Genomic DNA, 27876 nt, shown 5'->3' with positions numbered 1-27876 from the left:
GCCGTCCCGCGCTCCTATTGGCCGCCGCCGGCCGTCACTCGGGCGCGCGCCTGGTATAAAACGCTGTGCGGCGGCGCGAGCGCGCTGCAAACCTGCGATGAGGCTGAGCCGCGCTCTCATCAGCTGAGACTATGACAAATAACTCCTCCATGCCCGTTCACTCCCGGATATTCCCATTTTTATATTCAGTTTAGTATTTTTTTCCCCTGTTTGTTTGGTTTTTTATTTTTCAAATTTGTTTTGGTTGCCATGAGTTTAATTCCGCGTGGATTGCTGCGGTGGCACCGGGACTGAGTCTGGCAAATATGCGCCGCTGCTGGGATTTGAGTTCCCCCCGAAAGGCTTATGGAATATAGCCTGCTTTATTTCCACAGCGTGCACGCCGTCTGGTCCAGCAGCCCGGTGAAGAAGAAGCTGGTCCTGCTCAGCATCATGTTCCTGCTCTGGCTCTACCTGCTCTACTCCTGCGTGGGCTCCTGCGCCACGGTGCCCAGCAGCCTGCTGCTGGAGCCGGGCTCCAGCTCCGCCTTGGGCCGCAGGGCGGAGGGCAGCACCGGCACCGGTACCGGGGGCCCCGGGGCCCTGGGGGCCAAGCCGGACCTGGTGTCCAGGCTGCTGGCCAAGCCGCAGCCCTGGGAGGACGTGGAGAGCGACTACGAGGAGCCGCCGGTGCCGGTGCGCCCCGCCGCCTCCAGGAGAGACCTGCTGGACGACTCGGACCCGGAGCCGGACCGGGACCCGGACCGGGAGTCCCGGGCCCCCGAGCCCAGCGCCATGTCCAGCTTCTCCAACGGCTCCGGCTCCAAGAAGCTGCCCCGGGCTCTGATCGTCGGGGTGAAGAAGGGGGGGACCCGGGCTCTGCTGGAGTTCCTGCGGGTTCACCCGGACATCCGCGCCGTGGGCGCAGAGCCGCACTTCTTCGACCGCAACTACGACAACGGCCTGGAGTGGTACAGGTGAACACGCAGCCTTTTTATTCCTCTTTTAATCTTCTGAAACAGTAAACACCAATTTTAGGAGATTTTAGACTCATCAGAAGAGCAGCCGAGGCTGCAGCGCTGCAGGGAAGTGATGCTGATATCACCAATACGCTCTGTGGCTTTTATAAATTATTCTATTTCTCTAGTTCATGTATTTATTTATTATTATTATTTTAATTCCCACACTAGATCAAGCTGAACAATTCCATTGGTTTATAAGGACAGTGATTCGAGCCCCTTAAAAGTTCACCACATCTCACTAATTATCAGACATTATCCAGTTTGCATGAACATTAATTTAATATTAAATACCGAGCTGGATGAACAGACTTTAAGTTCGGTCTCATGCCAACAAGGAGACATTTTCAAACTGTTTCCTTGCACAGATTCCACCTTGATCATGCTCCACCGCCGCTGTGCGTAAAGATGCGCCGCGACGCGCCTTTACGCATGTGGTGGAGCTGATCTCTCTGGAGCTGGTCTCCCGAGCTGGTCTCCCAGCTCCAGGGAGACCAGATCCAGAGAGATCAGCTCCAGAGAAACCAGCTCCACTGGTGAGAGATCAGCTCCACCACCGCTGCGCGTAAAGGCGCGCCGCTTCTGCGATGCGCAGTGATCTCTGTCGGACGCAGCGCAGCACTGCACCCTCAGCCTGCCGCCGTAGGCGTCATTTCGCCTCGATTTAATTCACTAAATCACACTTATGAGCGCCCCGGGACAGATAAACCACCACAAGAAAAAAAAAGAAGAACAAAAACGCTCCAACTTTTATCCACCAACCCCCCATGTTTTGCACTTCGTTTTGCAGCAGGAGGCCGAAGGTTGAGTGGACAAATTGCGCAAATCCGACTGGTCTCATTTATTTGGATTGACCTTTTTTAAAATGGTGAAAGAAAAAAAAATGGCATTGATTGTTTTGATTGTGGGATAATTAAGCTGAAAGTGTTTCCACGTTTGATGCGTGTGCGTGTCTCTGAACGTTAGAAAAGAAGAAAGTGAAAAGCTTCTGTTGAACAAAAAACCTTTGACGTCTTCTGGGGTGGATACACGAACTTTATCCTGTTTATTTCCACCACAAAGCCTTGAAATGAGAGCAGACGGACTGTTGGACGTAATTACTCTATTAGCTGGCCTATCAGCAAATGGAATAGTTTGTAATTGAGTTTTACAAATATTCCAGTTCTTTTTAGTGGCTTTATAATTCAGTTGGTTTTTATCAGTAGTTGATTACACTGGTGTTTCTCATAATCTGGTTTTATAGCCTAATCAAGGTTGAATTATAGCTAATAAGAAGCAGATGGCAAATCAATTTATTGACCAGCTGTGTAAATTGCATTTTGAGCTTTTTTTTCTTTTCAAATCTTCAGAAGAGTTTTTTTTTTTAAAGATATCAGATCTTCTTTTTTCTTTCACACGCAAACAAGAGGAACCTGATCAGTTCATACATTTTCTTTTAGATTCCTTTGCTGCTCAAATTAACGCCCTTATTGTAGCCGATAAATGGCCTGTGCAGGACATGGAAAGGGGGCCCAACAATGTTCCACCTCATCGAGGCCGGGGGATAAAAGAGCCGAGGGGGAGCCGAGTGCTGGCAGCGTTTAAAATAAAGACACAGCCCCTTGATTTGTGTGACGTTTCATGAGCCTCCTGCGATGCAAACGCTGATTTATTACAAGCAGATTTACCGGTTTAGCGTATAGGCTGGCCGTTATTCAACCCGACCTCCACCTACAGAGTTTCCAGCTCCTTCAGACTCACAAATGTGGAAAAGTGACGGCTGGCTTTTTAGGACGTGAAATCAAATACTCTTTAAACTGTGAAGAACTTGTGACTTGAGAAAAAAAATGAAAAGATGAACACATTTACATTTTTTTAATATTGTCTTCAAAACTAAACTTTTTTTTTTAGACTATGGACATGACTCTCTGTAGCTAAATAGAGGCGGTCGTGCGTCACAAACATCAGTTTACTGGCGTTTCTTTGACAGGAGTTTACTCAGATTGGAGCAGTGAGATCCGTCTTGACGGATTTTTATTCTAAGAAATGTATGTTTCACTAAAACAGATGGAGTTAGCAGTCCCTGTAGTGGAGAAAAATGTTAGCGTGTCCTTTTTTTTCATGTGAGGATGGACAGAAAAAGGAAAAAAGTACTGTATTCAGTTCTGATCCTCCTAACTGTCCCATTAGGACCACAGATACTGAGCTGGAATTTTCCACACAGAAGAAAAAGTGCGTGAAGTTCCAGTAAATCAGCCCTGATGGCCGTCATTCCTGCAGACATTAGGGGTGTGTTTGCGTCTGGGTTGTGCAACTCACCTCTCCTTGTTTGCTCATTTGCACAATCGCCCTGGCGTCCACTGCTGCTGCGGCCAGCTCGCGCCATCTTGGCCTCCCCCGGCGGACGGACGTTTGGCCGCTGGAATTCCACCAAGCAAACGCGGCCACAGAGAGCAGAAAAGAGCAGAGGAAAAACAGCGGAAAAGTAGCCGCTTTAGAACGAGAGGGAGGTGGAGATAACAAGCCCGAGTGTGGGGTTTCTGCTGTTCCTTGACAGTTTTTATTTGTGCCTAAGACAAATACGGGATTCATGCGTTTGACCGAGGGGTCTTTATATCAGGAGGTGCACATTTTCACAGTGAGGTCATGCATGAACTGGCTTGAAGGGACACACACACTCCCGGACACACAAAGACGGGGAGTCGGGGCTCAGCGGGCCAGTGTGACTGAGTGAGACCAGGACACGGCTTCACTATTTCTGTTTGCACCTGTTTTCGTGGCGTGGTGAAAGTGCAACTGCTGTTATCTGATAACAATGGAAAAAAATACACGTATCTCCCTCTTATCAACTCACAGAGCAAACTTACCGAGTTCATTCCTACGAATCCACTCAGAACAAGAGCTCAGGGGAACATTTTATACTTCAGGATGTGTGTTAAATTTAATTTTTAATCTGTGATTTTTTTAATAAAGCTGGTTGCAAGGAAAAAGTCTGGGAATTTGATAGAAACAGGCAAGGAAACCGCAAAGTAACTGAGGTCATGGAGAAGTACTCCAGTCGCCATCGTTGAAGTCTCACTTCAGTTTCAGTCTTTTCTAAATATTAAGCTACTTTACCGTTGTTTATTATAAATGTCGAGCTGCTTCCGATCCCGGTGAAACCTGTTCAGATCAGCCCAACACTTCCTAAACCAGAGCAGTGTTATTTACTCCTAGTTTCTGCTGGCTGCAGCCCTCACGTCGTCCTGTCAGAGTGTCTGCTGCACGTTGCCCTTTTCATAACTCATTTATCCGTATTGCCTCTGAAGGGGCTTTGATATTTAATTGCCGTGCTGTGGTTTTGCTGTCGTGTCGCGGCTCAGTGTCGGGGCCTGGGCAGCGCCAGCGCCCGCCGCCCTGCCTGAGTGGCCGCAGCGTTAAACTAGAAGCTGCACACTCGGCCGGTCAGTGTGTACTCGGAGTTTACACAAATGTGTACTGTTGTGGAGTTAAAATTAACTGCAGCACGTCAGCAGTTGTTGTTTATGTCTGCATACTTAAAGGGGATATGTTATTCCATTTTTTAAGTTGAGAGTGCAGATTTTAGGACTTTAAAGTGACTATCAACTCGAAAACTTGAAGTAACATAACTTTGTCACTTTGTATGGTTTGAAAATGTATCATTAAGATTTTCTGGAGGTTGTGACATCACAGACCCAGACCCAATGAAATTATCCACAGTCTACATCTTCCTATATTCCATCTGTAAGTTGGCAGAATTTAAAGAAAGGACACCCCCACAGAGGAGGAGGGGTTAAAGCGGAATTAAAACGCTGACCCTCCCCCCCTTAAAAATGTTATGCAATTGTTTTTCTGAAGCTGATGAAATCTGTTGAAGTCGTCATGTAAAGTCTAACATCTTTTGGTCAAACTACTGCATGGATAAGGACACAAAGCCCCCTCTCCAACCACACCTTTTCAGCTGTGTTCATAGCAGCTGGTTTAAAGGGGGTGGAGTTAGTTTCCTAATGCCATCAGGTGTGCCGGTGCTACGTACTTAGAGAAGGTAGAACCGTTTGAAATTCAGTGAAGTTAAAGCTAAAAACAGGGAAGTGATCTGCTGATCTGGGTCTGTGATGTCACAGAGACACAAAGAGCTCACTGAATGACATTTCAAACAATAGTAGTCACGATATGTGCCCTTTAAACCAGCTGCTGAATGTTCGAAAAGGAAGCTTTTGCATTTTAGTTCTGCAGTATTTTGACCGAATATTATTGAGACGTTTCGTTAAGACTTCAGGAAATCGTGTCAACTTTGGAAAAAGCATGCAATATACGTGGTAACTGTACAGTCTTGAGTTTTTGATGGTTTCCAGTCATAGGTTGAGCTCCAATTACGGTAAAGACCCAGGTGGGGTGGGATCGGCGCCATCCCTGAGCAGGATGTCTCCCGCTCAACCTTTGTATGGACACTGTGATAAAACTGTGGAGGTAAACAGAATTACAAAGCAGGGTCAGCGCGAGCTACTTGCAGAGCCACAAAAGGACAAGTGGGGCATTGTTGAGGAGTTGGGGGGGGGGACTCCATCCCACTATCAGACCTGGCTCGCTGGCGGAAGTCTGCGCCGTTATCTCCCTCCACCCCCACTGCTGGTTCTTGAACGGCTTTCAGGCTGCGTCTCCTGGCCGTGTCGAGGACAGTTCTGGATGGCTGCACGGGCTTTTATCTGCTCGCCACAGGAGCGATCCTGTTTCCATGTAGGTGACCCATCCGCTCTGTTGTTGCCACTGACCTCGCCCTCCTTCCTTCCTCTCGGGGGCCAGAGGGGCCACCTGGCTCTATAGAGTGGCACTGAAAGGCATCGGGCCAACAAAACATGGCCCGCTGATGTTTGCATACATTGTGGAGAGTCCGAGGCGCTTTTCAATAAATGTACACGGCAGGATTCGGACAGGCTCAGCTGGGAAGCCGCAAATAATCTTCATCTGCAGTCACAAAAGACGGAAACACTCAGACCTTGTAGACAAATGTCAGCAAGCCCTGGCTCCTCTGGGATGGCCAGTATTGATTAGTCAGGCCTGATTGGATGTAATGTGTAGAGATGGGTTAAGGGCCTTTGACGGGGGTCAGAACCACGTCTGCTTGTGCGTGTTGACCATCTGCAGAGCCACAGCCAGCTCCAGGAAGCTACAACCCCCGTGGGGGATTTTAAAGCTTGCAGGAGATGGTTTTTAAACCTCTGCCACATGATGCAAATGAGGAGGATGTTTCTGTGAGAGTGTCTGGTGGAGTTGTGTGGAGAACAATGCGGAATTCAGACCATGAGATACTTTGCTTCTCTGATTGCTTCCTGATTCCTGGAAGCCCGCGGATCTGTGGGGAGCGAGCCCCCGGCCAGCCGAGGCTTACAGCTGACAGCAGGTTCACAGAAAACACAAAAACCCAACAGAAGTTCCACTTCCCAGCTCCTCCCGGGAAACATCTCCCCCGGTACGAAATGCTGCTCCCCATTCTCCAGCTGTGCATTTGTGCCGCTCATGTGTAAGAATAGTGTCACATGTCACGCACCCGCGCCTCGTCCAGTCCTGGGTGGGGCTGGCTGCAGGCCTGACTGACCCCACCCCCCCCCCCCCCCCTCCTTTGGTCAACGCAGAGGGACCGGGCCACGGTGACCCGCGAGGAATGAGAGAAAAGGCAGCTTTTATCCCCAAATTACAAGTGGTTGATAGTGAAAGCAGGGAGCTCTTTTCCACTAGAACCTACTCAGTCCGACTCCACTCGCCTCAGTTTGTTTCTTCTCCACCAGGAGTCTAACGTGCCGAGTAGATACTTTTTCTGTATCTATTCTGCCGAGGTTCTAAGCTGCTGAGTGGGCTGTATCTGACATCATCACACTACAGGCCACCGATTGGTCGGGGGGTTGGAGTCAGACGTCTGAGTCAGGAGGAGGAAATCAGAGAAAGAGACTCTGACGGATTCTTGTTCATTTTATTCAACAGGCAATGGCAGCAAAAGTCTGTTTGATGATCCAACTCTGAGGGTCAGATGTTCATAAACCTGGTGCTGAGGAGAGAATTAAAAAGGGATCTAGACGGAGATAAGGAACGACCAGATCCACCAGGAGCTCTGTCTCTTCATAGCTGCTCACGGCTCCAGCTGACTTTTCAGCAGCACAGAGACAAACTAAAAAAATGAAAAAGCGTTGCTGCTTGAAGCTTCTCTCTCTCTCATTTTTTAACTTGATATCAAACACAACCACAGACCCAGCAGCACATCTATCATCTCCTCCAGGTTCTACATCTTTAGTGTTGTTGTCTTCTCCGTTTAGATACACAATCAAATACGTCACAGCAGCTTCTCCAACCTCCTACTTCTGCTGCAGGTGATGAATTGTTATGGAAAAGAAACCAGGCTGAGCTGAGATGAGTAGAGCTGAGTAGGTACTAGTGGAAAAGCGACATTAGTTTGGCCTCCCCGGGTCGGCTGGAGCAGCCACTGACGGCAACAAGGAATGAGTGAAGGAGGACAGGAAGTCGCCATTGACACATTTGGAGAAAAGTATGAACTATTGTTAGAGGACTCGTGTGTTCAAGTGCCCCCCCTTTTAGGGATTAAATCAAACTTTTGCGAGCGCGACTCTAAAGGAGCAGTTTTGAGGTGTGGGATGGGGAGAGCCGCGAACAAGCGCTGCCTCTGTGGCGTGTGTGAACCGGGCTCTGTTTTAATGAGCTGATCATTGGGATGTTGTTGCACATGTCAGAACAGAACCAGACATCCTCCCTCTGGGGTTAATGGCCATTCATTGCTGCTGAAGAAAACAATCTTTGGCACATTTGAAAGGTTTACTCGGAGGCTACGGGAAAGCACCCGCAGATACGGTTTGGTTAATTACTCACTATTACTCCTGCTGAAAAACAGAGATGCAAAGGAAAGATGGAGACAGACGGAGTAAACAATGGCGGTAAAGCTGCACTTGTCCCAGGTAGAGTCCCAGAGGTAACCATTAGGGGTGTGGGAGAGTGGCTGCCTGTGGGAGAGAGGACACACACACTCAAACACACACTCCTAGCGCGACCCAGGTCCCCCGAGGTTTCCGTCAGCCCGGCAGTAAAAGAGCAGAGCTCATTAGAAAGCCCCGAGTCGTCTCTCCACCGCGGCTGCTCGACACTCGTCACTCTCTCCATTTCCATGCAGTCCCAGAGCTGCCGGGCCGCTCTCACAAGAGCCGTAAAAACTCCTCGCCTCTTAACACAACCTGGCCCCACTCCACTCAGCGCCAATTATTTTGCACCATGTGCAGATTTTCTCCTCAGTGTTTAACAGGTTGCAATCAGCAGGCAGCTCTGGAAACCATAGCAACCACTCAATTGATATCAAAAATCCACTCTGAACTCACATTTTGCACAAAAAAATAAACCTCAAAAGGATATTTAATCCCATTCCAGATATACCATCTTTGATATGACTTTCTGAGACCGTTGGACTCCCCCATATAATCATAAAAGTAACATAAAAACATGTATTCATAATTATACAAATAAAAATAATTATTTAGAAACTCTTAAAGACAAAATTGGGGGTGATTTTAATTTCAATATATAGTAAACACTTCAAATGAGATAAAATAGGATATTTACAGGGTTAAATATTAGTTAGTAACGCACTTTTGGGAAATTTGATTTGGAAAAAAAGAGAAAAATATAACTAAAGCAATTTAACTGTTAAATCTTACGCAAAAGCCCACTGATTTATGCTGTTTAAAGCTGGAGTTGATGGAAATGAACCGTTTTTTTAATAATAAATGTTGATCACTGTGTTGAAAGTGAACATGTCAGTAATGACAGGCGGTGTGTTCATATGTTTTTTTTTCTTCTTTCCAAAATCATGAAGCCTGCGCTCCAAATAAATTACCACAGCATGATTAAATACGAGGGTGTGTCTCCCTGGCAGCGGCTACTGCCGGAGTGTGGGACGTTTACACATAAATACATGTCAGTCACGTTCAGACACGTGCCAAGAGTTCTGGGCTGGTTTAACGGCGCTCCGGCATTCCCACGCCGGGGCACCGGTAGAAATGCATTTTTACGTCGACCAGCGATGATTAGTTTGCCAGAACGGTGAAGGGGAGCGAGCGTAGCAACAGAGGGCTGCAAATAGGAGGGTGGAGCGACGGGAGCTCGTTCCCTCGCAGGGTCTGTCATATCCACGTGTTGACAGTGTGAACTGCGTAAGTCCTCTCGCTGATTGAAGAGCAAGGCCAAAGTTCTGCTCTACAGAGCGAAGCGTTCGGATAAATTATGGCCCTGTGCAACAAAAGCCCACATTTACTGGTGAGAAAACATACCTATTTGCAGTCTCAATTGCTCTTAATCTCAGCAAAAATGCTGCTTTAACCTAAAACCCATATTTTCAAAGAAAATGTTGGTCATGCATTTTGTCTATTACCATCCTGCTCTTATGCAAGTGGACATAAAAATGAGGAATTGGATTTGACTGAGCACTACACACATCCCAGGAGGATCACAACTTATCGATACTTAACACTAACTGGGAGCATAATTCATTGAAGACCATCCACTGATAAGGAAGTGGTCTTCTGTCGGGGTCGCTCCCTGCTGCACATCAAACCGAATGATTAAATCTCTTTCACATCGACTTTGTTTTACGCCTGGAGGCTAACTCCATCTATTACAGACAATCTATGCACGAAGCTGCAAGAAAAGCAGTCTGGGTGTGCACCCTTGTCTCGAGCTGAGGCCTGTGGCTACTTTGAACGCGTGCAGGGGTTTGCAGAGCAATGCCTGCAACGCTACGCTTCCACTACAAGCTGTGAAGCCGGCCAGAGCAGCAGAGCAGAGCAGAGCAGGGGGAACGCTCTGTAAATAAAAGATCTGTCAGCCTGTCAGGTGTGCATGAGCTTTGGAACTAGTGAGTCCTCATATGTCTTTTTGAGGCTGGTTTTCCACCTTAGCTCGCTTGCTGCTCCAAATCACTTTTTTATTTATTTTTTTGACATAGCTCAGTTCCTTTTTATAGCGAGGACCATTTTAGTGCGCTCAAGTTGCCAAAAGTGCCGTAACAAAACAGTACAGGATTTTGCATTAATCATGATGAACTGTAAACAACATGATTCAACCTCCAATCATCCAACTTCATTTCGTTCAAATTGAGGCCATGTCATGTTTTCTGGCTCTCATCGTACATAATAGTTGCAATAACAACAAAAAATAACAAAACAAACGTAATATTTCAGTGTTGCCTGTTGCCAAAATGCTGTGTTGGTTGTTGTTCTGGCGCGCGAAACACAACAACGCTGGCGAAAAGGCGAAGACAAGACACACCAATGGCATGTTTTAGAAAACACAAGAAAACCGTTTTTTTTTCTGAAATGTTTAAAAAAACAAAACAAATTGGACGACATGAAACGCTAACAGCTATTACAACTAAACCATGGATTCAGAAATCCTAAAAACAGATTAACTTTCTAGCAACTGACCCATCTGATGTGGCCCATGGCCGCATGCGCTCACGGGGGGAGGACATAAGTCTGCACTGATTCCCACTGGCACTTAAAAATCACCTGTCAATCTAACAATCCCGTCCTTAGACTGGAGAAAGAAGCAAGAGTGCGGGAGGGAAAAGAAGAAAGAAACCCTGAGAGATGAGGGGAAAACCCAGAGAGAACATGCAAACGTCAAACACCACATGGGAGTTTTCAGGTTGAGGAATATTCTCACAAAACCCATCAACACTTTGGAAAATCACAGCAACCATTCCCAAACAGATCCTCTGAAATATCCTGTTGCTTTCTAAGCTTTGTGGATTTCTCCATTTTTATGCGAGTGAGTTATTGTCATGTCTCCTGTATTATCTGGTTGTCTCTTGCTGTACGCAGCACAATCCCTGTCTTGGATTTTTAGCTGTGACTCACACAGCTGTGCTGCAGGTTTTCCCCCGAAAAATAATGTGGCCGCTGCACCGCCACTCCCCAAAGATGTAAACGCTGAGGCCCAAAACGTCTGGGGCGGTTGTGGCCGCCAGGTAACGCTGAAAACACAGCAGGCACGCTCAGTCCGGAGAAGAGTGCAGGATTACCTCAGGAATGCCACGCTTCCCGTCTCTGGAAGGAGCAGGTTAATTGTCACACCCGGTGCTATTTTATTCATTATCGCTAATTATATGTTGGGTACCAGGCTGTCTTCAGGAATTTGTAAAGCATTAACCTTCAGCAACAGCTGCAGGATGAGTAATGGGGGCTAAATAAAGGAAGACGGTTTCCTGCTCAATGAGTGACATGCAGCAGAGAGGAAATCCCCTCGCTCTCGTACTTGCAGTGTAGTTCACCTGTCTTCAAAAAAGGGTGTGCAGCCTGTTACGGATGACAGCCAATTCAAACAGGATGCAAAGCAGCTCCCGCCGTCTGCATGTGTGTGTGTAGGTGTGTGTGTCGGGGGAGTGGGGGTGGTGACATGTATGTTCTTCTCCAGTCTGTTTCATCTTTTATTCAGCTTTGCCGTAGTGAGATCAAGGCGTCATGTGCCTCCTGGTGCATGTCAAGTGTCAGGAAATCCGTCAGACGGGCTGATTTCTGCCTGCACACCTGCACAGAAACACTCGCTCGCTCGCACCCACACACGAGTCCTCGCCCGCAGATCCTCATTGTTGCTCGCCCTTATTGTTTCTTCTTTTTTTATTCCTCATCGGTTAATTCGGCCCCGTCTGTCGGGCCGTCGCACCCTGATGCTGATGGAGTGCTGGAATGTGTGGCTAGCTATGGGCTAACACCTTTGGCAAACATCGCGAGCAAACACGCTGATTAGTGAGTATTACCACCGCTAAACAAATTCTGGGATGATGTCACCAAAGACGGCGGATGGAGACTGCTGCTTGAGGTGTGCACAATCAGCAGCCTGATTGCTGTGGCAGCATCTGGTGACTTGTCATGTCAAACAAAGTGGTGAGATGTTGCACTATGTGCCTCGATCCATCAACGTTTTTTTTTCTTACTAACAAAATAAAGTTTTCTTGGCAACATTTTGCATTGGAAAAGGGAAAAAAGGACCTCTGATGGAATGCTGTCTCCCAACTCTTCAGTGGATGAGGAGGAGGTATTGCTATTTTCTGCTACCCGCCATCCCTTTTACCAACTCCTCTGTTTTATTCATGCCACATGGTGGGCTCCCTCGCTTCGCTGCAGGGTTATTAACGCTCGGCAGTCCCAGACAGTTGTCTATGGCCGCAGGCCGATGTGGTTCCAGCCCTGGAAGATCCTTGTGGCTCCACGCATTCCTGTGTTGTTCCCCCAAAGGTGCCAAATGGCACCAGATATACTGCATTACAGGCTTTCGGAGTAGGAAGCACGATAGTTGGTGATAAAGGAGAATATATTTGTGCTTATGCCTTTATGGTGCTGCCCATCACAAGGAAACCGCGATGGAGGAATCTCTCAGCCTCTCTTGAATCTTTTGACAATGTGCAGACATACATGCAGTCCATACTTTTCTGTTTATTTAGTCTATTTGACGAGTGTCTGATGTTACCTCTGAAGCCAGACTGGGTCTGCGCCCGAAACCAGCCTGGATGGTCTGTAACCACAAGTGCTTGTTGATTCATTGTCTCCATCCTCCACTCTCGCTCTTCAAATACGTTCTCAGGCGCATTCTGCAACTAACTCCCTGGTTTCAGCAAAAACATGACGGATGGAAGGGTTGCGTCGCGCGGGTTAACTGCTTTGTTTACTCGGCGGGTCAGCAGATTCCCAGGCCGCTCTGACATCCTGCAACGTCTTGATGGAGTTCAGGGCTCTGGGAGCTGCATTCGTCACCCAGACCGGGGCTCCAGATCTTGCCCTCAGAGTTTGGGTGTCAGAGTGTCACTGAGTTTAAGGTGGATTTGTGAACCATTTCCTTCATCCGTCTACTTTCTGTACCTGCTTCCTGTTGTTCAGGGTTGTAGGAGGTCTGGGGCCGATCCCAGCTGTCTCCAGATGTGAAGTGGGATTCATTCCCCTTGAGACCTTCTGATAAAGACTTTATCAGGACTTAAGAGTGTATTTTATGGCTCTATGGTTTAACTACGCTTGTAGCCTATAACCTATCCTGTTGTTGGCGTCTATACATGTCCGTTGATTTGTGTTAATTAAACCACGGATGTTACGCGGCGACGCAGGTTCATTTCTGCAGCATGGTGTCCATCAGTGATGAACTTCCTCCTATTTGCTTCTGTTATCTAGCAGACACGGCAACAGAGCCTAATCTGAGTTGGGACTGATAAATGTTGAGTAACAATAACTTTTACTGTCATGGCGGCAATTTCTCTTTCTATCTAGCTCTAAAATGATGAAGACGCAGTGGTGCGAAATGCCGAGAAGGAATTCTCATGCTTCCAAGCAGAACAAACCACATTTGCTGTCTTTCCAAAAATGATTGCATCGGGCGAATCCTTTTTCACGTGAGGCTGGTCATGTCTAAGGCCGGCGAGAAAAATGCCAGTGGGTGAACCCGGTGTTCAGGCAGCAGAGCAGTGAATTACCCCGACTTTTCCAACCAAATCCGTTTCTCAGTACTTCAGGATGTCAACATGGCAGGTTGATGAACAGCAACAATTAACTTCCCCTCCATGCAGCGTTGGACCTTCCTGTTTGCAATGACGCAACGTCAACTTTGATTGGACAACCGCTTAGCGCTGGATGCCCTCATTTGCATAAAGTTGAGCAGTGCTCAACCTTTTGACGCGCTGCCTTCCCAAGATCTGTGCGCAATAAAGACACCACTTTACGTTCCATAGAAAATAAATGGGATCCGTGCGATGTGAGCAATTTGTCGCATCCAATGGACATCCGCCGTAATAGATCTGTGGAAGTCCTTTGTCCATGACGAGGAGCAGTGGAAAACATTTAGATTGTTTCTGCTACTTTTGATGAGTTACTCTGGTTGTGCCTTCTACATGATGCCAAAGGGAGCCTGTTTCTACAGAGCAGTGACTCCTTTTAGTATATTACGTGATCCGTAGATTCATAAAAGATGTTTTCATTGCAGATTTTCAATATTCCTCTTTGGAGGCCAGAAAAACCACCCAATATTATCATAACCTTTTTTTGGGTTCCTTCAAATCCAGTCTATCCGGCTGCTCCGGTTGCTGCAGGAGTTTAGAAACTGATTGCGTACACGTTAAGCGATGCATACTGGGTGGAAATCATGGCAGGCACTTTTGACAACAGCAGTTATAATAATGGAGGAGGACTTTAGCTGTCAGACAGCTTGATGGGCTGGATGGCGTGCTCCATCCTCTAAGCCCTTCCATCCAGGTTTGGGTGTGCGTTACTAGGCCAGTCTGAATTATTAATTATTAATACTGGAGGGGCTTCCACTCCGCCACCTTCATGAGTTTCCAGTGACACCTTTACTCAGTGAAGCCTGTTAATTTGAAACTGTAGTCTGACAGAGTTTATGAAGCTGAATTATCACAGACAGGTGCTAAACGTGCACGGACACATGGGGACTTGGTAAAAAGCATCCAAACACGTATCCACCTGAAACATGAACCCCCCACTTTAGCTTACACTCCTGCAAGATTTCAGTTTCAAGGAGGGGACTCTGGTTCTTCTCAGACAGGAAATGAAATGTTGATAAGTGGTAAGTGTCCACATGCTAACACCTGGACTCCAGTTCAAGTGCTTGAAAGTGAGCGCTTCTCCCTGGCTGATGCGGAGTGGCTCGGGTGGCTGCACCATAAACCATCTTCTTCACGCTTTGAATTTATAGCCAAAGCTATGCTCTGTGGTTTGATTTAATGTCAGACTTCAGGCACTGTGGAGCATTTTTCAAAATGTCTGGCTTCTGTGCGAGTTTAAATGATACTTTTGAAATATTCAGTGAGTCGGCAGAAGAGCACACGTGATAAGGGTAAGGTTAGGGTGCATTAGGGTTAGGGTGTATGCCTCTTCATGTGTGTTTTGTGAACAGTCTTTATCCAGCAGCAGCTCATCCATGAATTAATGCTTTTATCATCCTTTATTTTCTATTCTCTTCTTTAAAATAACAGGAAAGGGCTTTATCCTGCATCGTTTCCCATGCATTGTCTTATGAAATGCAGAGTGTAACTGTTTGCACATTAAGTTCAAATGCTTGCCATCTGCAGGGTTAAACAGATCAAACTGGGGACACGTTTGACTTCCACTGAGGGAGTAGAGCTCAAGATCCTTATCTTCTGGGAGGAATGAAGCCGTTTCTTTGTTTTTCCTGAAAACACTTTAACATCCACCACACCAGTTCAAGACTCGGGGCTCGGTTAAGAGGCCCTTGGAGAAGACAGAGAGCCATTCAGCATTTCTTTTTCTGATTTTCTCTGTCGCTCCTTCTTCTCACTTGTGAAGTGTCACTTTGCCACCGGACCTCAAGCCCTGATTGTTTGGGGTCGAGTGAAACTTGTAGATCAGTGGAAAATAGAGCAGGGGGGGTGGGTGGGGTGGCGGGTAAGTGGGGAAGAAAAATTCCCAGAACTAAGATTTGATTTGGTTTTGAGGCTGCTTTCAGAGCGCGCTGTTGTTCAGGGTGGTGTTACCTCCCATAGGAAGACAGTACTCGCCCTTCAATCCATAGAAACAGCTCCAGATTTAAAAGCCCAAAATAATAAAAACTGCACCCTTCCTTTGCTTGTAGGTACAAAATGTCCTCTGAGTTGGCTGCATTCAAATCCACTAACCCTAATTTGAGATTCAAATGCTTTTCAACAGCCAGACATGTGAGACAACTGAAAATCTTTTGTATCAAATAGGAGAATTGACAGACACGCGGCAAATAGCTATTGGCTTTTGTCTACCAGCAAAGTAGTGGTTGTGTCGGGGATGCTGCGACGCAGGCGGCTCTGCGGCAGCCCGTTATCATCGAATCAAACGTGACAGGGGGGAGGCAGAGGCGTCTGACAGAAATAACCCGTTTCCTGCCTCCCGTTTAGCTCCGGCACGATAAAGACTGGAAGAAAACGCGGGCCAAAGGGCCACTCTGTTGCCCCCTCCTTTGATGCAGATATGCAATGGGGGCTTCTGCTATCTGTCTTAAAAGTGCTTTTGCTGTGTCTTTCAACTTTGGAAACACTCCCTGTGCAGAGAGGAAAAGAGCAGGAAAAAAACTTGAACCTGGAAGAAGCCTGAGCATGCTTTGAGTTTGAGCTTTGAGTCATGATATTAGTTGTTTACCGTGCGATTGTTCCTAGGCAGACAGCAGGACCCTGCAGAGTTGCTGTTATCTAAAAGGAACAGGGTGTTGTTTGCAGGGCAGTTTTGGCACACGCTTCACTCAAGAGCTCGCCAAAAGGCTTCTCTTGAGGTTGAAGCATGAAGAAGTGCTCCTCTCATCTGCCAGTGAGCACCCCTTCCTCCTCTATCTGCCCCCCCTCCTCTCTCTCTCTCTACCCTGCCCCCATCCCCGCCCCTGTGCCATGACCACTGCCCTGCACACCCCTTCAATGTGTGTGTGTGTGTGGGGGGGGGACGGACAATGGTTCACTTTGAAAGAAAAGCAGAAAAAGAGAGGAGCCCGGTGTCACCGAATTGCCTGTTTGCTGACAGAACCTCTAAAAGCAGCACCTCATAAATCAAAAAGGAACATAATAGCCATTGTTCCCCCAAGAGCCACTTGTCTCACTAAAATTCCCCTCTTCTCCTTCCTTTTCTACTTTTTGTTTTTGGCTCCATTTGGCAGTGTGAGTGGGCAAAGTCAGAGGTGGACGGTGTCACCCCCCTTTTTTCCTTTTTATGGGCGGGGGTCCTTCTCTTGTGAGTTTGGCGCTATTTAAGGGTTTCCTCTCCACTTTCTTTTTTCCTCTCGCTGTGTGACCATCCCCGTGTTTTATTCTTTCTGCAACCCCCATCTCTAGATGTTTAGGAAGAAAAAAAAATCAAAATAAAAAAAAGGACTCCCTGAGGTTGGATCAGCATAATCTATCACTATGCACATTGTAACTCCGGCCTCCTCCCTATCTATACGCCACATTGTCATGTTGAAATCGGATTAGATGGTGAGCCATTTTGCCTCCTCCGTTTGGCCCCGCACTCTTTTTGTATGTTGGCACAAGGAATGACAAAAAGCTTGCTACGCACTATCACCGCTGTGCATCAGGAGAATGAGGAATAGGATGCAGTTTAAGTCAAGCATGTTCGGTTTATGCTCCTTGAAGATGCTCGAGAGGAACCAAGTATAAACAGTTTGACGTTACTGCCCATCGTTTCACTTGTGCTCTTGTGTTGTTTGCATTTTTGTCTGCAGAAAGGGTTTGCCAGATCGGTCATGCTCTCACATGAAACCACATACGGTATCTGTTTTGATTTCAATAAGCTATTAATGAGCTTTTGGGAACAGCCTTGCATTCCCTCCATTGGCGCCATTCACCACTGGGATGTGTCAGCAATCAAGATGATGTTATCATAATTAGATCACTAGTGCTGCATTAGGATTACGCAAATCTGCCGACACCATTTCCATGGAGCATCTCATTGGCTACCTGACATTACCCTGGGTGTGTTTTCTCCTCTCTCCCCAGAGAGTCGGAGAGGTTCTTGCACGCAAATATGTGCTGATGTTACATGAATTAACCATGTCCTAGATGGACTTGAACTAGATTCCAGCTCTTCCAGTGTCTGCAGAGTAGTCGGCGAAGCTTCAGCGGAGAGACTGGAGCTCTGGGTGCACGGAAAGTGTTGGGTATTCTGGTTCCAGCATATTTTACCTCTCGCTGTGTAAACGTATTGTTCGGGATTACAACAGATTTGAATGGGATCCCTCGCCACAGTTTTGTCAACACAATGCCATATCAGTGTTAAAGCATTAACAACAAAGGCAGGCTTCAGGGTACAACAGAAATCTTATCTCTGAGTGTGTTCACCCTGATAGATCAGCCCCCTCAGTTGGAGCCTCCTTCCTTTGTCTCTCCTCTTTTGAATACTTAAACCTGCTCATTTGCAGTTGTATTTCTTTTCTTTTTTGTCTTGTCTTTTTAGCATAATCTGCATACAGATTTCAAATTATACAGAAAAAAATCAGGTTGGTCTTTGCCCTTAAGTTGTCTGTTTTTGCATGTTGCACGCAACACGTGCGACGTGGGAGGGAAGTGTCTGATGCCTGCTGATGTGCAGTGTATCCTGCTGACAATTACCTGCTGCGTTCTCATATTACACGAGTCCGTGTCGGGGTAAAGTCAGTTTGATGACTGGTTCGATTGTCACACGCAGCTTTTTCCTGGGTAATGTGCAAAAGCAGCTTTCGTGCAGTCGGCCTTACGGCCCAAAATTTGAACCCCTTCCCTCCACTACGAAGCAGGAACACATTTGATCCCGTGCAGATTGCGCAGGCTGGTTTTCTTCCTGCTCGGGGGGCCGGAGAGGGAAAGGTGATACATTTCTCAATGTCAGTCAAACGGCTCTTATCGCCTCCACCATGATCTAGACTCTGTGGTTGGCCACCTATCTGAAACCTTACGCTGAGAGAGCAGAGCACATTCCCTTTTTATTAAAGAGTTACTTTCAAGTGCAGCTTGCTGTATGAGGTCCCTTAGCCAATGTTCCCCTTAAAACCAAGCCAGTCTTGTCAAAAAACAGGTTTTCGATCAGAAACAAGCCGCATCATCTTTCAGAACCATTGAGTCTTTTTTATTTCTCCTTTTTCCGCGGGCTTCACGTTGGGCGGGGCACCGTGGCACAGCTATGCCGTGTGGTTGGTAGCGTAGGGTGTCTCGATTTGACCACTTGGGAACTTTACACCCAGCAGGGATCCCATTAGATAATGGACACCAACTCTGACCTCATTTAAAAACTAAAAAGAGCTTCATCAAAAGTATTCGCAATGAATGCAAAGCAAGTTAAACGTCTTCACATGGAGGAATATTTTCAAGAGTGAGCCAAGCTGAGAGCCAAATCGGCTCTTGGCCTGAAGCTTGATCATGTTTAGAAACTTCCTTAAGACTGTGTTTGATTATGCAGTAAATAATGGTTGTCTGTTTTTTGTTAGAAATAAGGCATTTTACGACTGAGTGAGGTTGTTGATGTTGGAGAGCTGCCTGCACTAATAGGTTTTCAAGCCCTATAATAAGGCTAAACAGGCTCACTGAGTCATTGATTGCAGAACGCAGTGCACTCCATCAACCTGATTACATTATGCAAGACCGTTCTCTGCCTTACCCTTCTCTTAACCCCTTTTTTAACCTGTCTTTCTTTTCCTTGGTGCAGGGAGCTGATGCCGAAGACCCTGGAGGGCCAGATCACCATGGAGAAAACCCCCAGCTACTTTGTGACCAGGGAGGCTCCGGCCAGGATCTCGGCCATGTCCAGGGACACCAAGCTGATCGTGGTAGTGAGGGACCCCGTCACCCGAGCCATCTCAGACTACACACAGACGCTTTCTAAGAAGCCCGACATTCCCTCTTTCGAGAGCCTCACCTTCAAAAACAGGACTACGGGGCTCATCGACACGTCGTGGAGCGCCATCCAGATCGGCATCTACGCCAAGCACCTGGACAACTGGCTGCAGTACTTCCCCATGGAGCAGATCCTGTTTGTGAGCGGCGAGCGGCTGATCAGCGACCCGGCCGGAGAGCTGGGCCGCGTGCAGGACTTCCTGGGCCTGAAGAGGATCATCACGGACAAACACTTCTACTTCAACCAGACCAAGGGCTTCCCGTGCCTCAAGAAGGCCGAGGGCAGCAGCAAGCCGCACTGCCTGGGGAAAACCAAAGGACGCACCCACCCCAACATCCACCCGGAGGTGGTGCAGAGGCTCCGGGACTTCTACCGGCCCTTCAACATGAAGTTCTACCAGATGACCGGGCAAAACTTTGGTTGGGATTGATGTGAAAGTCATGAAAAACTTTTATTTTTTCTTCTTAAAATTTAAGTTGTTTTCTTTCTGTATTTCAACGGCAAGATGTGGAGATATTGCTTTATATATGTAAAATGTACAGAAATCTATTTTATAATAATTTATTTTTTATTTCTAAGCAATTAATTCACAAAGCTGCCTAACCATATTTGTACATAACATCCGACCCACGTGTTTTTAACATTCCTCATCTTAGGTTTGAATCCTCCTGCAGACCCGGTGGATCTATCAGTGCTTCGTAACGCAGATAATCAGCGATAACTGTGGTAGAAGTCGGTGTGAGAGAAAACAACAGCTCTACATTACGGGTACAGAGTGCTCACACCCGTCCATGTGCATTCTCATTTGTGTTTGCGTCATAACTTTACCTCCGCCCTCCTCAAACGGTGCGAGTGGGAAGAGTATTAGGGCCAGGCAGAGGAGGAAGATTTTTTTTTCATTATGCACTTCGAGAAAAAAGTCGAAATGTTGATAAAAAAGTCGAAATGTTGAGAATAATGTTGAAGTACAATTTCGAGAAAAAAGTTCAAATGTATATACTTTATTCACGAAATTTCTACTTTATTCTTGAAATTGTATTTCAACATTATTCTCGACATTTCGACTTTTTTTGACATTTCAACTTTTTTTTTGAAGTGCTCAATTAAAAAAAATCTTCCCCTCTCAAATATTTTTTCTCCTGCATGGCCCCAATACTCTTCCGTATGTTTCAGTTTCTTTAGGCGGTCCAGTGTTCGTACGCTGGCGTCAGCCAAAGCAGGACATCTCATGTCCCGGTCCACTCAATAACAGGTTGATCAATAGGCCTAATTGATACTCATTGTGTCACTCATGCTTAAAGCATACAGCTGCCCTTTCTTTCTCAGCGCTCCTGCTGCCTGCTTTAATGAAAGACCCATCCATCAAACGCTAAGTCCCATCTCAGACCACATAAGGGCCCATGTTAACATTATGCTAATGGCTTAAAGGTAACTGGCGGATCGATGGAGCCTGCGCTCTCCGTGCTGGCTCAGAACCAGCTCACGCCCCAGCCGTCCAGTTCAGAGGTCGCACTAAGTCCCACCAAATCAAATTTCCTCAAGAGGCATTTGATTTGTTGAGGAAAGGGGAGCCAGCACTCGGAGAGTCGGGGGGGGTTTCCACGGCACGACGGAGAACCTTCGCGTGAGGCGGCAGATGCATATCGGCCAAAATCAAGCATGAAGATAGAAAAGATGACAGACGAGCAGCAACTTGGTTGCGCCTCAGTGAAATGGCGCCTCTTCAAACGGAGGACGTCCACCGGAGCGCCGTCTTAGATCCCAGACTGGGGAGATGAAAGGAACAGGAGGGGTTTTTGTGAAGTGCTCACAGCGCACGAGAAGCCTCAGGCAGGGGTTCTGTGTCTAACCTCTGGTGTCATCTCCAAACCTCATGTGCCGTCATGCATGGCCTGTGTACTTTATGCCTTATTCACCCTCGTCATCTTCACGTTTCCAGCCTCCACAGCAGATCTTAAATCTTTACCTGTTGCCAACAACAAAAGAAAAAGCACTTCAGGTTAATATCATATTTCAAACAGCTTAATCTCTGCAGTTCTTTTTTTTTTTTTTTTCGTTCTACTTGAATTCTTGATATGCAAGAAGGCAAATATGTACGGTTATCATTCTTTGATGCGGTGTTTCTACAGCGGGTGGCACGCTACCATCAATGCACAGCGTGGCAATTGTGTTTTGCTGTGATATTCTGTGCAACATTATGCATTCTAGCGCGTGGGGTCTGTGTGTAAACGCAGGCATCATGGGAAGGGATTGCAGCATCTACAGAGGGGTTTCCGTTGTTTACGTAGAGCCCAGACTGAATGTACACAAGCTATCCTCACCAAGAGCCCTCCAATCAATTTTAAAGGTCACATTGCCACTTAGGGACAAGTTCTATTTGTCTGTTTGTCCTTTTGAAGTTAAGAAAATGTCGTGCCTCTTTAATCGACCAATCCAACACAATTAGCCTGCTCCTGCCATGAAAACAGATAATGACTACTCCAGCTGCTTCTCTCATTTTCCGTTCAAAACCATCCGCCTGGTTTAGCCTCAAACCGGCGGTTGGTAGCAGTACACTGTATTTTTATTTTATTTTTTTTCAAGAGAAAGCCTTCGTCAACCCAAACTACCCCCTTTAGTCCGGTGTTTAATTATGAAAGAAAAAGAATTTTGTGGGTGATCTCTCTTAAAAAGCGAATATTCTGGAGGGTAATTCAGACGTTTTCCTTTCAAACTCACGAGGAGTACTGCTTTCGATTTGGGAACTCGTTCACGTCACTGAGGGGGATATCTGAAAAATGAAAAACACTTGCACTCGTGGATTTGCTCCACGTTGCTGCATCGGTTATGGTTGAGTTTTATTCAACCTGTTCTGAGTTCTAAAACTGTTGGAAATGTTTGTCTTATCCACATATAATATGTATCTAGACTAGTCAATCTGTGTATATACAAAAAATGGAAAAGACGTGTAAATCAAGTATTTTGTGGTATGTACGTCAAAAGAATTTTACACAGTGCAAGAGGAAAATGGAACATATGTTTCTAGATGATTAAATAATGAGCATTCATAATATTTCTTTGTAAGAAGAAATAAAGAAAGTATATATTTTACCAAAGTTTCTTGCGTCTGGCTGGTATTTCCTTGATTTCCTTCAAATCTACAGTGTTTTCATGGTAAATTACGCGTGCAGATATCAGCTTTCAGCTGAATAAATGGTATCTGGGTGCTCAGGCCGGATATGTTGACGGGAAAAATCGACCAAAAGCTGAGATGTAAGCACTTCTAGTGGAACAGGGTGTACTTTAGCTGAACGAAGGGAGATGTTATAACATTCCTTTTCCCTAATATAATAATAGAGTTCAAGTGTTTTAACTTAGTTTACCAAGAGCGCTCCTGCTGTCCCGATGTCCTCAAATATTTGTTTGCTTAGGGAAAAAATGCACTTATTTGTGCTATCATCAAGCATTAAAGATGTTTTCCTGTCTTTAAATAAGAAGAAACTTGAATAGAGGTGTTTTCTATATTTTGCACATTGCATATGTCCCGTACTGTCCCACACATATGTGTGAATATTTCCATACTTGACCGTTTGCATTTCAAAAGAGTTTCTCTGTCTTTGAAACTTTCTGCAATCAGTTTTCCTCTGTGATAGTATTACAGAGCAATAAAGGAGAATGTAAAAGCCCAAGGCATATTTGTGTACGTTCATCCAGGACACAGGATCTGTCTGAACCTCCTGAGCTGCTGAGAGGGATCATCCTCCTCATCAATACTGCCGTACCGTGGCTGCTGACTCCAGCGTACGATTTGATCTGTTGCTGGAAGTAGCCGGGCAACACTTTTTTGTTTTAAAGAGACTTTCGATATCTTCGTGTCTTCTCATTTTTCATCTTTTTCTTCTCTATTATTATTACAATGCCTGGGGGACGTAGACACCACCGACTGGAGCAACCAGCAGGATCAATAGTAACTTTCATCATCATAAATGTATGAAATACAGACATGAAATACTGGAAACCCTTAAAGAGCATATTGCAGGTTAGGGTTTTTTCAAAAATTATATCTGACCTTATGTGAAAATGACTATGTGAGAAGTTAATGTAGGATTGAATATGTTTTACAAGACATAAGGGCACGTATTCAGAGGAAAAAGTGGCTGATTTTAGCCAAGCTCCTACAAACGCTTTTTTTTCCGAACACCGCGTCATATGACGCAGCAGGAGGGAGACGTCTCCACAGCTCTGCCCGTTCTGACTATGCAGACCCCGTACACACGTAGCCGGGTATCTGCTAAACCCAAGATATTTTCCTACGTTTGGACCTGTCATCTACATGAAAACGCAAATAAACGAATGTTTAAAAAAACTCCGGGCAAAGTGAAGATTTTTGAAAACTCCGTTTATGTAGCTGCGTGTAGACAGAGACAACCGGAGTTTTGCGTTTTCGAACGTCACATTATGCTCCAAAACAACAACAAATCTGCTCTGATTCTGACGTCTAACGTGCAACCTTTGTTTACTACAGAACTACAGATAATCCACCATCTGTTCTCCAAGCTATTTATTAAATAAATGGTCTCTGCTCTTGACCAGCGTTTACTGCATTACACCGACGCAGAGCCTACACTGTAGGGTACGCGGTGACGCGCAGCCATACGCCGTACCCTACTGCGTCGATTTAACGCGGCAGCTCCGTGGTGGGACACGGGGGGACTCGGGCCCGTCGTTACCGAGAAGGCCCTAACGAGTTTGCAATTATAAGGCTGTGGCCCGTCATATTGGTGTGAATACACATTCACAACCTCTTCAGTGTCACAACTAACATTAAGATCCATTATTTTTCCTATTGTTGAAATTCACTGTACTCCCCGGTGCTACGTCACTTCCGGTTCAGCTTTTTCAGATGCGGAAGTAAAATAATGTATTTCAATGTAAATTCAGTTCCTACATTATTTTCCTACACATTGATTCACAGGGGTCTCCAACCTGCAATATGCTCTTTAAATAACACGTGACCAACTCGCTGCAACATTTTACAGGCACATTTTTCTAAAAAGGTGAAACATATTGCAGACAGTCTTCTTTAACATTAGAGTTTTTGTCTCCCACTGAATATATAATATAAGGTATAAACTTTGAAAAGAGGAATTGGTATTAAAGATACTATGAGAGAAAAAGAGAAGAAAGAGAAAAAAGCTTAAAAAATCTTTTTCATAGGGCAAACACTGATAAAAACGGTAAAGAATCGAATTCACTCAAGCGCAGTTGTTTCGGTTGCTACTTGAATATGTTGTTTTAGCCCATCACGCCATGTCTAGTCCTCTCCGTACGTCACGTGCGGTTTCCTCAAATGTTGCATCTTTTGAACAAATACGACTATAATGTGTTTTGACACTCACATATTAATCACATATATTAAACACAGACGGTCCTGCTTTTCATCGCTGGTCAAAAGCTAAACGCTGGTTGGATTGTAACAAGCTGCTAAGTTAGCTAAGCTCGTGCCTCGCTTGCTGGATAATATTTTCAAATATTCAAAGTTAAATGGGGCATTTAATGAATTTCCCTCCCAGTCAGTGGTTTTCAACTTGAACAGAGAAGGTCTTGATGGCAGAGATTATCCAAAACAGCTTGTGTAATTATCATTATGTAATGGCAGTGTCCAGGTCCGCAGCTTCATGCTACCCGCTCGCTGCGGCGCTAACCCCTGTGTTTGGCTTCATACGCTGGATCCCGACGTCCTGTACAGCTGAACGCGGGTCCAGCGGATCAGAACAGTCCGGCAGTTTCAACATCAGTATGGTTTAAAATTCAAAACTGACCCGAATTCAGTCAATGGCCTGACATGTCACATAGCTATCATTTTTTTTGTCCATCGCTCCTATAGTTTCTTGTGCTGGCCCCCCTTTTTTTCTCTCTTTTTTTTCTTTTTTTCTCTTTTTTGCATGTTTGCAGGCCGGAGCTTTGGGAGCTGCATGCTGGCCTGCGGCCCCGGTCCGCCCCCCCTCACCCCCGGTCATCCCGTTGCTGCTTCCACCTGCCTGCGCCCCCCCCCTTATATATTGACCTTAAATATATTTAAGGTCAATATCTGTAGGAAATGTTATGTAGCTCCTACAAACACTTACAAACTAGTTAGAAGGGTTTCAAGTGAGCTAGCTCTTTAAAATTATGACATCGCCAACGGTTCAGGCACCCGATGCTCCTGCATGTCAACTGACCGTTATCTGGGAGAGAAAAGCAAGAAAAAAAAAACAGGAACGCAAATTTTAATGTAACTTTTGGAGCAAATCAATTGAAGCGTTTAATTGTCAGTCTTCCGATAAACCAGCCGTGCGACTTCAGAACACTTTTGTCAGCGTTCCAGCAGCGTTCCAGAGGTATTTTGAGGCGCTGCTGCCGCCGTCTGTTTTGAATCGGCCCACTTGACAAAAGGTATAAGCCGCTTGTGCTAACAGGAATGTTTAGAAAACGTGTTTCATGGCTGCTGGGCAGGTATTTGTGTGCCAACAGTAAATCAACTGTTGCATGTCAAACTAAATGCTGTTGTTTACACGTTGATTTTAAGCGCTGGTTGTAAAGTTTCAGTTGGGCACAGAGCCATAACTATTACTGTCCTTGTAACGCCTCTGTTAACCTGCTTGTTAACACCAGAGTGGCAAATCTATTCCTGTTAGCTGGAAACCTACGAAGAAACATGTAAAAGTTTACCTTTTAAATGCTTTCAAATTGAAACTAACCTGAACATTTACATGCCTTCATGTTTACAACCCTCTAATGTTTGAAGGTTTTTGTATGTTGATGCATTATTAAGGCATTATTTACCCAAATGCAAATGATTTGATCTCCTACATATCAGTTAAAATGGTTTCAAGCTGTTGTTACACTCCAAAGCTCTTGTAAACCTGAATTTATGTTATCTGTGGTCGTGATGGCCTTGATTGACAGTTTCCAGACAGTTAATGAGGACAGAGAGCGGTAAAAGATTTAGACTGGATGCACGAGAAGTGCAGCCTCCCTACATTTGTTTATTAACCTTTCTTTAACAAACCTCTTTTTTCCAGAGTGCCCTGACTGAGACAGGCAGCAGTATAGAGCACATGAGTTGTAAACTCATATAATAACAACTATATAACATAAAATATGAACAAAAGCATTAAATAAAACATCTTAATGAAAAACTGCCTAAAACTACCATTAATTTCAGACCTTGAAAGGTTTCAAAGGTCATTGTAATCCTGCCTGACGGTTATTAGTCAAAACATCTACAGGTGATGCATGTGAAATATTTAATGACAAAGTTTTTCATAGCGTCTGAAAGTAAATGAGTGAGTTAAGAGATGGATGCAGATTTTTGTTACCAAAAGCGATAACAGAGTTAAAAGAAGATGTATTTCTTTTAAAGGGGTCCAGCTGTTGGAATAGTGTTGATCTCAAACTTAAGCAATGTACTTCCTTTGTTATGTTCAAAAAATCATTATGTGTATTTATATTTAGGGCCCTAGCACTTACAGTGCGAAGGCCCTATTGTATCTGTAGGAATTTTTTTTTTTTTTTCGTTTTTATTTTTCTGACGAAAGGAGGGCCTTTTTTTCCCCCTAAACGTGCCCCAAAAGTCACCAAATTTTGCACGCAAGCCAGTCCTGGTGAAAAACTTGATATTTAATGGTTTGCATTAATGGGTGTGTCAAAATGGCTCAACAGCGCCCCCTAGAAAACTTTGTGCCTCAAGCCCCACAATATGGTTTGACGTACATGCACGAAAATCGGTACACACCTGTATCATGTTGCAACTTAAGGAAAAGTCTCTTGGCACAATGGCTGAAACCGAACAGGAAGTCGGCTATTTTGAATTAATCGTGTCATTTTGGCGCAATTTATGCCATTTCTTCGGCCGCTTCTTCGCCTGAACCGTAACGTGCACCCAGGTGTGTTATACATCAAAATGTGCGTCTCGATCCTGCAACGACGCGCATTCGTTTTCTCAGTCAAAAGTGTTACCGTGGCGACGATAGACGCCAAAAAGCGCAACCCCCCTTCATCTGATTGGTCCATATTTGATAGTTCCTATTTTCTGCCATAACTTTTGAATAATTTGATATAGAGAGTCGTGGGTGGTTTCATCCGCTAAATGTCCAGAGATGAAGAATCTACATGCAAGTCATACAAGCTTCCACTGCAGTCTGAACATGCACAAAGGTGGAGGCCGTTCATCGCTGCTTGCAGCTTTCATTGGTAGTTATGGCTGTAATTGAAAAAAGGGGAAAAGAGATATGTATGTGTATGTATATGCATCTATGTGTGTACATGTATGTATGCAAGTGTATGTACAGTATATGTAAATATTATATGTTTGTTTTTTTGTTGTATTTTGTAGCTGTTGTATAGTTGGCGGGCATTAATAAGCTCTGCTTCTGCCTGAGCCTTTTTCAGTCAAATTGTAAAAAAAACTGTCTCTTCCTTGTTGCCTTGAAAGGTATATATGACTGAAATAAACTTAAACTAAACTAAACTAAACTAAACTAAACCAA

At 45.4% G+C, this 27876-nt stretch overlaps 1 protein-coding gene across 1 annotated transcript; it reads left to right on the top strand.

The window, feature by feature from the left end:
- Positions 1 to 102: 102 nt before the first annotated feature.
- On the top strand, positions 103 to 22816 carry LOC133419672 (heparan sulfate glucosamine 3-O-sulfotransferase 3B1-like). Its single transcript, XM_061709025.1, has 2 exons — positions 103 to 956; positions 19178 to 22816. Exons 1-2 carry the CDS (start codon positions 346 to 348, stop codon positions 19794 to 19796), a joined length of 1230 nt encoding a protein of 409 aa, XP_061565009.1. The 5' UTR covers positions 103 to 345; the 3' UTR covers positions 19797 to 22816.
- Positions 22817 to 27876: the final 5060 nt, after the last annotated feature.

The sequence above is a fragment of the Cololabis saira genome, chromosome 19, assembly GCF_033807715.1.
Source record: "Cololabis saira isolate AMF1-May2022 chromosome 19, fColSai1.1, whole genome shotgun sequence".
NCBI lineage: Eukaryota > Metazoa > Chordata > Actinopteri > Beloniformes > Belonidae > Cololabis > Cololabis saira.
The sequence above is the reverse complement of the archived record's forward strand: the minus strand, read 5'-3'. Positions and strand labels throughout refer to the sequence as shown.

Bases quoted from the DNA above. Each gene is read 5' to 3' on its own strand.
- LOC133419672 (XM_061709025.1), top strand. From the start codon at position 346: ATGGAATATAGCCTGCTTTATTTCCACAGCGTGCACGCCGTCTGGTCC. The intron at 957-19,177 runs GTGAACACGCAG...TCCTTGGTGCAG, and splicing joins AACGGCCTGGAGTGGTACAG to GGAGCTGATGCCGAAGACCC.